Source organism: Rhinolophus ferrumequinum, chromosome 5, assembly GCF_004115265.2.
Source record: "Rhinolophus ferrumequinum isolate MPI-CBG mRhiFer1 chromosome 5, mRhiFer1_v1.p, whole genome shotgun sequence".
In the NCBI taxonomy this organism is placed as follows: domain Eukaryota; kingdom Metazoa; phylum Chordata; class Mammalia; order Chiroptera; family Rhinolophidae; genus Rhinolophus; species Rhinolophus ferrumequinum.
The window spans coordinates 47,350,213-47,363,451 of record NC_046288.1 but is presented as its reverse complement, the minus strand read 5'-3'; the positions used below and the strand labels follow the sequence as shown (position 1 = coordinate 47,363,451).

The following is a 13,239-nucleotide window of genomic DNA, read 5'->3' as shown; positions in this document are numbered from 1 at the left end:
CTTAACGAAGGAATGACAGATCTCTTATTTTGTCGGTGCATTTTAATGTGCAATGACGTGATTGATAGAAACCAAACAGCAGCTATTAAAACGTCAGATGCAGACTTGATGCCCTTATAAGTTTGGCTTCTGGAGTTTAATATACTGTGAGCAAATAGACTTGAATTTGTCTTTTATTCCCAATATACAGCCTGCAACAGAAACATTCCCTTTAACTTTATACAGTTGGAAAAAAAATCTTACTTAAACCAATAAACAAACAAGGAATAGGTGAGCCTACCTGGTCATAGAAAAGTTAGCTAATGAGGTTGGGATGAGTTAAGCATGAATAACAGACTCAGGTAAACGAAAAATGTGAAAATGTAGATGATGACTTCTGCTGTTGGAAGAGGATCTATAATACAGTATAATGCTTGACATTACAGGTTACTCCAATAAGTAATTTCAGTAATAAATATTTTTTAAAAGACAATAGAGCTTATTTATCAGTTAATTAGCAAACATCTCTGTATACGCTACATGCAGAGCATAAAAATGGATTAGTGTAGAAAATGTGACAATACTTTTAAATGTTTTGTTTCTGGGACATTTTGATAGGCAAATCTCATAAGAGAGGGATTTTCTTGAGAATTATTACACCTCTTCCTGTCTTGTAAACATGATTTTTTTCCCCATGATCATTTAATAGAAACCACTTGCCACCCCAAAAGAAAAACCAGGAGAGCTTATCTACATCACTACAGCCATTTATTTATTATGTGCTCATTAAGGCATTACTACACTGATTATATTTCTCACGTGGTTTTTAATCAGAAAATACATCCAAAAGCAAAACAGCACAGACATATACAAACCTAAAAACATAAAGAAACAGAAAATAGAGATTAGTAGATAAGGCGAATGATACATTGAGAATCCAAACCCAGTACTTTAAAAACATTTGAGGGATAAAGAGTGACAAACTGAAGCCACTTTAGAGTTCTATGAAATTATTCAGTATGTTTTCTCCTCCCTATGTCTGAAACGCCTCTCCTTTCAACAGGGATGACTAAACTCCAAACATCACAAAATTGCTAACAAACCACAAGATTCACACTTGAACAGGGAGAGGAAGGAACTGCTTTCTGTAAAAGTGGTCCTAATAGAGTACCCCAGGAAAATGGTACCATGAACACGATTTTGTTGTAACTTTTAAACACAATGCTGCAGTAATATTTTGAAGATTTAAACTATTTCTGCTTGTCTTAAAACTGACCAGAGGATTAGGTTTTAGTTTTAGTCTCTGAATGTAACCTGAATCAAGAGGAAATGTGTAACTACTATAAGCATAATCACAGGGGATCATTTTTCGGAGCTACTCCGGCAGGCAATGTTCTGTCCTTGTAAATCTGGAGAAATGTTATGAATCTGAACCTATCACTAGCATTTGGAAACTGGGAAATCCAAATAGGGGATGTTTTAAAGTCATGTACTGTGATTTTAATCTGTGTTATAACTACGTACAGCATTCCAAAATATACATCTAGGGAGACTAAAAGTAAATGCTCTACAGTAAAGAGGTAATAATTTAAAAAAAGCTACTGACATGGAATATTTATAATCAGAAAAATAAATATTCAGGGAGCTCACCAGAAGAATAAAGTGCTCTGCCAGTTATTAAAAGATTAATTCTGGTGTGTTAAATGTGGCATGCCCTACTGGAAAATACAGATATTCTTCTGGGTTATGATCAATATTTATTTCACAGGATTAACTGTTTTAGAAACAGATATAAAGCTTTGCCACAGAAGAGAAGGACAAAGCACAAAGACAAAATGATAAATTAGGAAGTAATGTTACCCTCTGAGAGAGAAAATTTAGAGAAAGGCAACATTATGCTCCATGGATAATATGCAGAAAGAAAAGTCAAATATAAATGATATTGTTCATGTAAGATTACTTTATAAAAAATCTAGGTCAAATAAAATTCTTTGAAGGAAATACCCAAATGCCATTGACTTACCAAATACTATCTTTGTATACAATCTCTAAAGGCAAAACTAAATAACAACAACAACAAAAAAGTTCTACCACACCAAAACAAAACCACCAACTTATTTTATATTCTGTAAAGCAAAAGGCTGACATTAGGTATGCAGCAAAGCACATTAGCCAGCATGTCTTCTGTAGGTAGTTTCAGCAGCAATGAGAAATAACGCTCTCTTTAGTTCCAACACTTAAAAAAAAAATAAAACCTTCCTGCCTCCCTACAAGAGGCAGGGTGAGGGGGCAGTTTGCGGTTGCTATTGATGAAGCATTCAGTTTGCCACTCTGCATCACTCTTCTCATTCTTTTATCCCCAGTTCATTATTATCTGCACATCATTTAAATCTGCTAGACCACAGATTAACAGCTTTTAGGACAGATGCCTTGAAAAGGTCTTAGGGGGGTGTGAAACAAATATTGTAGCCTAACAATCCTCTGTAACAAACACGTACACATTAGAAGTGAAGTCATTAGTGAGTGATGGGCACAGGGAGAATCTGGGAATCGGTCTCAACTGCAAAAGCACCTTGCTCCGAACAAATTTAAATAATAACTAAGCAAAATCACGGGCTTCCATCCATTCTGGAAACAAAGAGAAAACCCATCAAATGCCATCATCTCTTTTCTCACTGGGCAAATATCAATAGGATCTACAAATTGTTTCTCTGCCTTCATGTGGTATTGACATAATTTTTGCCCCAAATGAAGAAAACAAATAACAGGCCAGTCTCAGTAATTAACCATGTTGCCCTCCTATACGATTAAACATCTGTGAATAAAAACTTTCCAAACTTCGTGATCACATTTGGAAGTGGTTCATTTATTATTTAGAGAGAACTATCAAAAGAAAAAAAAAATCTAGATTTTATCACATCCCCATGCCAGTCTTTTATTTTCTAATGTAGAACTAAAGAAAAAAATTTCTCTGCAAATAGAGTTCGCGAACCTTCATGTGTCAGTAGTACAACTCTGAAACTGATTCATGACTTGAAAGGGGAAATTTGGGATGCAATATTTTGGATCCAATCCTCTGATTTACTGTAATTCTTAACCACATTCTCTTCTACTTATTCTCTTCATATATAGAGAAACCTGTCACAGTCCAAAGTTATTCTATTAGCTCTTTACCTCAGCATGAAGGAGAAGGGAAAACGGAGTTTGACTAATACAAGTGTTAAAAAACATACATATAAATAGAAATGGTCATATTTTCATAAAAAGGCAAAACTTTGAGATTTATAAGGTATATGGTGGCTTTTGAGGAGGGTAAGAAAAAATACAGCATCTCTTATTGGCTTGATACTTTTTGATCAAAAATCCCATTGAACTTTCCTACTGGAATAATCAACTGTAATACAAAAAAAAAAGGTACATAGTTTTTAAAAACTGACACCTACTACTGCCGATAAAATTCTGTTTAAACTCCTGTTTACTGTTTTAAAGATAAACACTATCTTTTTAAAAATACAATGTGTCACTTATTGATAAAGTATAAGGCATTTTATTGCCTTTTACAGATTTACTCATAACTACCTAACAAGGAAAGAAAGCATAATTATTTCAGCATAGAGGTTGGAGTTTTTATTCTAAAAATTTAGTTCTTCATTTATTCTAAGATGAATTTAATAGTTAACCAGGAAATTTATTTTTGTGAAAGTTATTTTATGGGCAGAATATATAGGGAAAAAGTAATAATAAATGCCAAACTGTCTTTTTGGCAAATACATTATGAAGCCAAATATTTCCTCATAGACTTGGTTTTTAAAGCTGGAATTTATCCCTTCAGGCCCACTATTATTTTTCAAAACTCCATATAAATATTAAATCTAAAAATTAACTGGTAATTTTAATTATCGTTCTCTTCCACTTTCTTCTCTTCTAAACTGTTGACTTTCAAATATTCACAGAATGAGCATGTTTCTTGCAAAGTGGCTTGTCCTTCTTAGAAAAAAAGGTTTGACCTTCCAAACTTTCACAACATACCTGAAAAGGAAAACATTATACAAGAGAATATTATTATTTTATCAAGTATGCATGAAGGGGGAAATGATTTTTCACCTAGTGGATAATATGACAAAGCACTTTAGTTGGTTGTTAGGCACACTGACATTTCAAAATTACTACATTTCATGAATTCTTTCAAGAGCAATGAAAAGTGACTTTTTCCTGGAATGCACTCTAATTTATTTAAATCACTGATCATTACTTCTCTTTATTGGGAGTGAAGCACTTGGTCCTAATAAAAAATTAACACATGAAGCGGTCACATTAAATATAATTTCTCTTCCCAAATTCTAATCAATGCTTTCAATCTGCCTCCTTGTAGAGAATCAACACATTCAAAAAGAAAACCCAACTGCTTAGCCAAACTTCCCAAGCCTTCAAATATACAGGCACAGAATACCTGAGAATTATTTTTATTATAATACACTTTTTTATTTCTTATAGTGAAAACCCTGGGCAACATCTGGCTGCTAGATAATTATATATTCAGTTAAATATCCACATTTACGTTTTTTTGTCTTTGCTGTTGCTTTTGTTAATTATAATGGACATGAGCAGCTGTAACAGAGAACAGGAGATGGCAAATCTGCAAAGGTGTGTTTTATAGATTTTATGAAGTCTAAGAGATGGATGAGGTAAACTACACAGGGTTCAATGGTAAAATTTGGGAAAATCATTCGACTTCAATTAACATGAATTGTTTCCCTTCATACAATGGGTATTTTTTTTTAATATAGATGCATTTTTATTCAGAAGTACTTTCATATTCACTAACTGTAAACGTTTAAAAATTCAAAAGGGACAAAAAATTACATGGGTCTTAGAAGCTATGTCAAACATGCAACATTACAAAGGTGACATTTAAACAGTATAATTTAGCCCTCTTGATTTTCTTATAATCAAATTATTACAACAGGAACACAAATATACCGTATATTACTCTTTAGATTTTTGATTTACAATATGTTATTTTCAGTGGGACATTTTAAAATGTATTAGATATATGAAACCTCATTTTTTAAAAAAATCAAACATCAGAGTACCTTTACTGAATATTTACTTTCCAAATTAAAAACAATATATATCTTAGGCTAATGTTAATCTCTGAATCTATACTCATCATTAAAAATAAAATAAAAAATATTGAAGTATCAAGTGCAATAGGTAAATATATTACTACATGTTTATTATAGTCTCAAAAAGAAAATATTCATGGACTATTGCTAAGAAAGGAAACATATCAACATATAGTTTACTTCCAGTGTTAATTCAATAATAGATTTTTATAATTATTTACTTCTATTTTAAGAAGTACCTTTGTTTCCAAAAATTACTAAAACATTCCCATAAAAGTTTTTCTTTAAAAAAGTAATGGCCTGTTACTGTTTTAAGAAATAGATTCTCCTTATAAACAAAAATGTATTAAAGACAGGATTTTCTCTAAAGAGTTAAGCATCTTATTCTGTGCGAAATCATTCTTTAGTGCCGAAAATTATAATTAACAACTTTTAAAATCACTGTAAAAATATTTTTAGGTTTGAAGGACTAAAGATACAAGAACTGTTATCTCCATTTATGGCTTAGGGTAGAATTGGCCATATGTGCTCCTTGAATTTGTAAATAAGAGTTTACTTACTGAGCATACAAAGCAAGTGTCATGCCAGGTATAGCCCAGAGCTTCCAGGAACATGTCGCCAGCTTCAATGGGAAATTCACATCCACGGCATATAGTACCAAAGAGGGCATAATAATCTGTACGGGTGGAGGAGACATAATTTAAATGTGACAAAGCTTTAGAATGACCGTTCCTAAAAAGCAGCAATAATATTGGAATTAAATGAAATTGTAAAGTTACCAGTAATTGGAAAATTTTTCAGATGGCATAATATTTGGCTTGAGATACATGTGTAGTGTTGTTTCTAGTTACCCTGGTAAATTACAAAACCCTGGTTATTTACACAATTTAACATCCTTTATTGTATTTTTCCATGTAATGCTTTTCATTTCTCTCCAACTACTTTAATACAACACGTAAGTTATCAATAGACATGACTGTCTCAATAAAATGCAAAAGAACTTCCAATAACTGGGAACAATAAGACTAATGAAAAATCAAGAGAAATACCTGGTATTAGCAAATTTTATAGCATATCTGATTTGGTAAGGAAGAAAATAAAAAGTCACAGGAAACTTCCATGAATAAGTGCCATGACTGAGTTTTCTTGCTGGATTATATCACAATATTAGTCACTATTTCGTTTGCTATATTTTCCTTTATATTTTATGACCTGTGTTTAAAATCATTAGCCAGAGAACAACGTTTACTTGACACAGATTATAGTTATAAAATAGTCATAGGATTTCCTTCTGAAGAAAGCAGTTTTGACAAGATGTTTCTTTATTATTACTAAAATAGAATTTATCGGCGTTTTAATTTTCTTTTATGCAGTTACTCTCACTACTTGTGTTTACTCATGGTTCCCTCTTTGGCTTTTGACATTTTCAATCCATCCTGGGCTGGAGGAGAAATTAAGCTATCATTTTCAACTTGATTCTCCTTTCTTAGCAATCTTCAATATTCCTTAGCACTATTTGTTAAACACACATCCACAGGGCTGTGTGTGCCAGGCACTGTTCTAGGCACTGGTCAGGGTTATAGTGGTGAAGAAGACAGACATGGCTGCTCTCTCCTCATGGGGCTTATATTGTCCTTGGGAGCAGGATGTCATAATTTATCGTATTTTAAAAATAAATAGCAATTTCAGGTTGTAATACGTACCATGAAGGAAAGATAAGTGATGCGGTATAAAATACCTGCGGTATAAAACACTACACTATACAGAGGGGTTAGGAAAGGCCTCTGTGAGGAGGTCATACTTGTGCTGAGAGTTGGAAAAGGAGGAATCACCACAAAAAAAGCAGGGAAGAGTATTTCTGTTAAAAGAAACGGCAGGTACAAAACCCTGAGGCAGGAAGAATCTTAGCATGTTGAGAAACAGTAAAGGGACCGGGTATGGCTAGAACCCAGTTACAGAAAGTAAGGTAGGAGGAGAAAAGGTTGGCAAAGCCAGCATGAGTAAGGAATATAGTTTTCACTCTAGTGGAAACTGGGGAAGAGTATCAAGTACAATCTAATTCACATTTAAACAAACACTACCATAATTATTGAGGGCTGGGGGGAAAAAGTTACCATTTAGTTGGCGATTACAATGTCAACACAAAGGGTGCAAGTGAGTGGATTTAGTGATGACAGCTGAGGTGGACAGAAATCAATGAATTCAATATATACACTGGAGGGTTATGTGTTAGAGGTTTTGGGATAGTGGACAGTGGGCCATTTATTGAGATGGGGAAGAATGGGTTAAGAACAAGTCTGAGAGGTTAAATAAAAAGAACAATCAAAGACCAAGGTGATCAGAAGTAACAGATAAATAAGTCTTCAGTAATGTTTTTCCCATCCTGTAGGCAATTTTTGGGTTTTAAAAATGACTGTTTAGATTACATTATATATGATATTAAAGCTAGATAGTTTTATATGTGTTTTGACTAGATAGGGACTATACTAGTTAGTCTCGCAAAGCTTTTAAAACCAACAAACAGCTCTTTCTTCAGAAGGATTAAGTGGAATTATTTGGTTAGTGCAAAAGTATTGCGGTTTTTGCAAGTATTTTTTAACCTTTTAAACCGCAATTACTTTTACACCAACCTAATACAAAATGTGAATCAGGGTAGGCAGCTTGTAGCCATCCTGTCCCAATCGGCCCATGGGGTCATTCAATGGCCTTTCCATAGGGCTTCCTGGTGGACAGTCTGGCAGAGTTCTAGATTGGCCCTAACTAAGGAGCTAAAAGAAAGGTGAAAATAAGAGAATACTGAGTAGGCAAAGAAGGACTGAGTGATGTTGACCAGCCTCCAATTAGAAGCTGACCACTCCTTTAACTTGACTGGTGTGGAATACTTCCTTTTTCTAGCACCACGCTTTGAATGTCAAGGTAGAACAACAATAAAATTTGATAGTGGGAAAGCAGTATAATGAGTGAAGATGTGATAAAAGGAAAATATTTTAGTTTTGAAAAATGTATGTGTGGTAGTCATGTCTAGGTAAGGGTAATGTTAATAAGTAATTGTTATAAAGTTCATTTCCAGCCTCTGGGAAGCAAAGGAAGTATCCAGAGTCCAGGTAATAAGACAAATGTAGAAGACTGGTCCTTAGATACTAACTTATTAAAAACAATTTTACCAAGGGAGCAATCCAAGCTAGGATTGCCCTCCTATTCAGTAAAAGTAACAAAGGATTTCCAACTTATCGTCAAGGCAATTGCCTTAAAGGACAAATCAGTATCATATTCAAAAGTTGAACATTTGTCATGTTTATATACCCATTCAAAATTCACTTACTGAAAGTATAAGAGATGGCTTTGAGCTACACGATTTTGTAGAACTTATATTCATAAATTATTGGGGATTCAAGCAAAATATTTTTCTACCAAGTTATGCCTACATGCTCACTTCTGTTAATTAAGTTAATTAAGTTATGTGTTTTGACAAAAATCACATAAAAATTTTATAGTTTTTTGGCTATGTATTTAGAATAACATTAAATGTTACTAAAACAACTAGGAAAACTATTTTACCTAAAAGTTCATTTCAACTTTACAACATAAGGGCTCATATTTTATCTTCATTCAAAACTGAAGAAACTAATGGCTTCAGGATCTTACCCGTCTCACAGTAGGGTTCACCATCCTCCAAGTGAAAAACATTATTACGAATAGGTTTTCCACAGGCCACACACACAAAACAGGAAACATGCCAAGTTTGTTTCAAAGCATTGATGACTTCCTGTTATAGAAAGGTAATTGGATGTAAAAAAAAAGATGACAATACACAAATGCAAGACAAATACTGCCCTTCTAAACTGACCCAAACGAGACACACATACTTTTTCTCTGCCTTGAGTTTTTCACCTAAGTAACAGGAGATATGTAAGGACAGACTCATAATCATCTAAACTGATGCATTACATTAACATGTGCATTTCTCACAAATACACATCAATAAACTTATTTAAAGAATGATTACTGTGTTATTTAAACATTATACATGCAGTGAATAAAGTAAGCATCTCTAAGTGCTTGTTACAATACCTTCTGCTTTCTTTCAAAGGGTGTCAGAAAACATTAACTTATAAAGGTTTCATAGTATTATCTTGAAAATGTCATGGAGGAAGGGCAAAACATTTAAAAACTAAAACAAAACTATACATTGGTGCATTGTGGAAGCAATAACTTAATCGGTGTAATCCAATCAGTTTACCACATGTTCAGGATTTTGGAAATTAGCTGTGACTATACTAAGCACACACTCAAAGCCGTGTCTAAAATTTGAACCATAATATATGGATTCTAGTCAACAATGGCCCTATGATTAAATACACCAAGTATCGAAACCTTGGGCCAGATTTTAACTAGTAAAATAATTTTGGGGAATCATTTCTTTAGATTGTGGTTAAGGGATAGAGCCATTAAAAATCATTTCTGAAGAATAGTTAGTTAACACAGGAATTTACCCTTTCCATACTATTTATCACAAAAAAAGGTATTATACATAAAGTAGGGTTATAATTTTGTAAATGAATTACTTATAAGGAGCAAACTGGAAGAAAATCCATCCTAAGGTTAACAGGAATTATCTGGGATTGATAAATACATACGTCATTTTAATTTCATTCTTTACATTTTTTTTGTATTTTCCAATTATAGAGGGAAATATTTTCTTTTATAATAAAAAAATACTGTCAAACTAAAAGAAAATGACATAGAATAAATTGTTAGCCATAGAAAATGCCATAGTTCACTACTGAAGGACAAAAAAAAATTGCAGTTGTGAAGATCCAAAAAGAGCACCATGAACATGTACAACAAATGTACATTGAACCAAACCACTTTCCACGGCATCCAGCATATACTTCCCTTTCTATACCTGAGAGAGACTGCTATTCCTTCTTTAATACTAGGTGACCAACAACTACAACACAATCCAGAGAATCTGTCCTTTTAGTGACGGTCTGATAAATCTCGGAAGAAGCTGAGTATAAGATTTCCATTTCCTAGAACGTCATTTGGTTCTAAGACTCTTAACTTTGTTTTATTCATTATTCTAGAATCCATAGAATACATTTATATCCTAAAACAGTATTAATATATCCTACTTATTATTGGTCATTTGGGAAGGTAGAACCTGAATTAGTCTATCCTTTTGTTCCCAACATATTGTACAAATTGATACTACGGAAATACTTCATGTGGTATATTTAGAATTTTTAAGTGCCCTCAAAGTTTTAGACATATTTAAAGACATATTCTAAAATTAAAGACTACTCAGTAATTTATGTTAACTTTTTTTAATTGATATGAATTTAATTTCGTTATTATATCTTTATATTCAGAATATCAGAACTCAGCCATAACATTTCCAAATTTTGTGTAAGCTGTATGAGTTTTCCATGAGACCAGGTACCTAGGCTGCTTTTAAAGTAAAATTCTAATTCCTGGTCATCCATAGGAAATGCCTGGCCCTTACTTTGTAATTGCAAACTGGGTATTCCAGAGTAAGAAATTCATTCATTCATTATTATTTATTATGTACCTGACTCCTAAATTACTCCCTTTCTGCCAAAAAAAAAGTGTAGTTTTATTATTTTTCTATATATGTATACTCTCATAAAACTGAGGTGGTATTTTTAAACATTATATGCATTCAAGAAAAATATATCATTTGTAAGTCTCATGTTTTATAAACTTCATGAGATCTGTGCCCCGTGCTTGAACTCTGACAAATAGGGAAATGCTGCTCTTATAAAAGCTATGGAATTTAATTTAAAACAGTGAAGGTGTCAGTTCTGAGAACTCTGATGTGTGTGGTCCTGTGCGACCTCTTCATTCCTGAGCAAACAGAGTCCTGTTGAGGTAGCACACCCACAGTAAATTATTTTTCCCCCACAGTGGCTAGACTTTCACCAGACAAACCAGCACTCAGTAAGACAAAACCAAAGACAACTTAACCCCATGAGTCCGATCCACAGAGGTCTATTTAGTTTTGCTTTACAATAATAAATAGTGATGAAAGCAGAGAAGGGATCAAGCAAGAAGAAAATAAAAAGTCAAAATGATGGAAGGGTTTCATAACAGACATGGTTCTGCTCTGAAATTCATCCAGAATATAAAGATCTCCAATACTTACTCCAAGGATCTTCCTTTGGCATCGGCCGCATTCAGGAGCAAAGAATCTCTCATAGCACAGCTCACAATACAGAGCTCCCTTTTCCTCCACAAATCCAATGTAGGCCATTGTATTTTTGCAGTGAGCACAGTTAAATTCTTCTGGGTGCCAAGATTTCCCCAGTGCCACTAGGAATGGTCCCCTGCCAGAAGCAAAGAGATCAAGTTGGCTCAGAAATAAGTTTCTCAAGTTTGCCTGGATAGGACCTCTTTTATACAATGTCCAAACTCTTAATTATTTGCTCAATTTTCCTTCTCAAGGACTGAACACATGGGTGCTGTAAATTTACATGAGGACTCTCTGCACATTTATGTGAAAAGAGGGGAGGAGTAAGAACACTGAAAGGCCAAACTCCCCCCATATTTTTCTGTCTATAAGAGATTTGGTAGTTATGGTTTTTGAGTTGCAATGAGTGAATCTGTTTGTGTCATGATTATGATTGAGAATGAGGATGTTAACTGTGACAGAAAATAAAGTAACCAGAAAAAAAAAATGTTGTTTTTCAGTTGAGAGTATATTTCTATAAAATAAACAAAAGAAAAAAATACCAATTTGATAATGTCAGACTTAAAAATAATAACTTACCTGAGAAAACATTCTAGTCAATTTCTCTTCCCCACACATTGTTTCATGTATTTATTTCTCAACTTTATTATACACATCAAATCCTCACCCTCCAAAAAGACTACAGAAACTGTAAATTGGATATTAGAGGTTGTTTGAAGCTACTTAGAAAGGTTTTCTTTAATTCAAACGTGACTTAGTTTTAATACACATTTGTATCAAGGTAACAAATGTTTGCAAAGATATATTTTTTTCCATTACATACCACACAGTCATGAACTGATAAGATGGGTTTGGTTTGCTTGACAGGAATCCATTATGAAGCCTTATCTAGTCATGAAGCCTGCAGAGATGAACCATTCTAGCCTTTGCAACATACTTTTCAGTAGCTACATCACACTAATTTTTATTCATAGAGTGGCTTTACCTCCAAGGCACTTTTACACTTATCTAATTTGTCCATGCAGCATTCCTGTGAGACAGACCAGGGCAGTTATTACGAAACTCAGTTTAACAGATGGAAAAGCTGAGATACGGAATGTTCAAAAGATACGACAAATATCATAAAATCACTGACTGAGTGAAGGCCAGAAGCTAAATTCCCTGATTTCTAGTATACTGTTCTAGTCAATTGATATTTTGCCTTTGATCTCATTACCATCAATGATCATCACTTACAGACCACAGGGTAATTGTTATTAAGCATCAAATACCTGACTTTGAGGCAGGTTATTAATAGGAAAAGTCACAGAAATAAGCATCATAAAGTTGAAGCATTTTTTTTAGACTTTAACAACATAACTCTACAAATTCAGTAACTATCTCCCACTGGGAAATTCTTTGCAAATACATTGATGTTTATACTCAGAAGTGGTACCTAATTCTGTAAGAGTCAAGAAAGTAGAAAGGCTCTTGATGAATGATTAAAATGTGTTCTGTGGTAAGAGGGTGTTTTCTAGCCCCACTTTCTGTTACCTTGGTTCTTATTAAGAATATGCCATTCTGTATAAGCTCATGCATGCAGCTCTCTTAGCATGTGAGACAAGCAGTTCATATTATTATTTTTTAAATTTTAGGGCACTAGTTTTCTTATTTCTAACAAGGAATGCCTTTGTTAACTAAATTCTACTAGGAAAAAAAGAAAGAAAGAAAGGGCTACAGATCACCTATGTAACCAAATATGTTACTCTGGGTAGGATGTCCCTCAATTTTTAACTGGTTTGTAAGTAACAACCCTACTCAACCAGCTCCTTCATTTCATTTTCTCAGTATATACCAGATTTTGCTGTGTATAATGTGCACCCATATTTTTGGCCCAAACTTTCAGGGAAAACAATCTTTTGTTTTAATTTTTTAATTCAAAAT

At 33.5% G+C, this 13,239-nt stretch overlaps 1 protein-coding gene across 8 annotated transcripts in view; it reads right to left on the bottom strand.

Moving 5' to 3' along the window:
- Positions 1–730: 730 nt before the first annotated feature.
- PDLIM5 (PDZ and LIM domain 5) overlaps positions 731–13,239 on the bottom strand; it is a 187,540-nt gene continuing 175,031 nt past the window's right edge. For all 8 annotated transcript variants that reach the window (XM_033105714.1, XM_033105716.1, XM_033105717.1 and 5 more), the window contains 4 exons: positions 11,272–11,452; positions 8,751–8,871; positions 5,666–5,781; positions 731–4,008 (listed from right to left, as the gene is read on the bottom strand). In XM_033105714.1, coding sequence (XP_032961605.1) covers positions 3,919–4,008; positions 5,666–5,781; positions 8,751–8,871; positions 11,272–11,452 — 508 coding nt within the window. In that variant the 3' untranslated portion in view covers positions 731–3,918. The remainder of the gene's footprint in view (positions 4,009–5,665; positions 5,782–8,750; positions 8,872–11,271; positions 11,453–13,239) is intronic.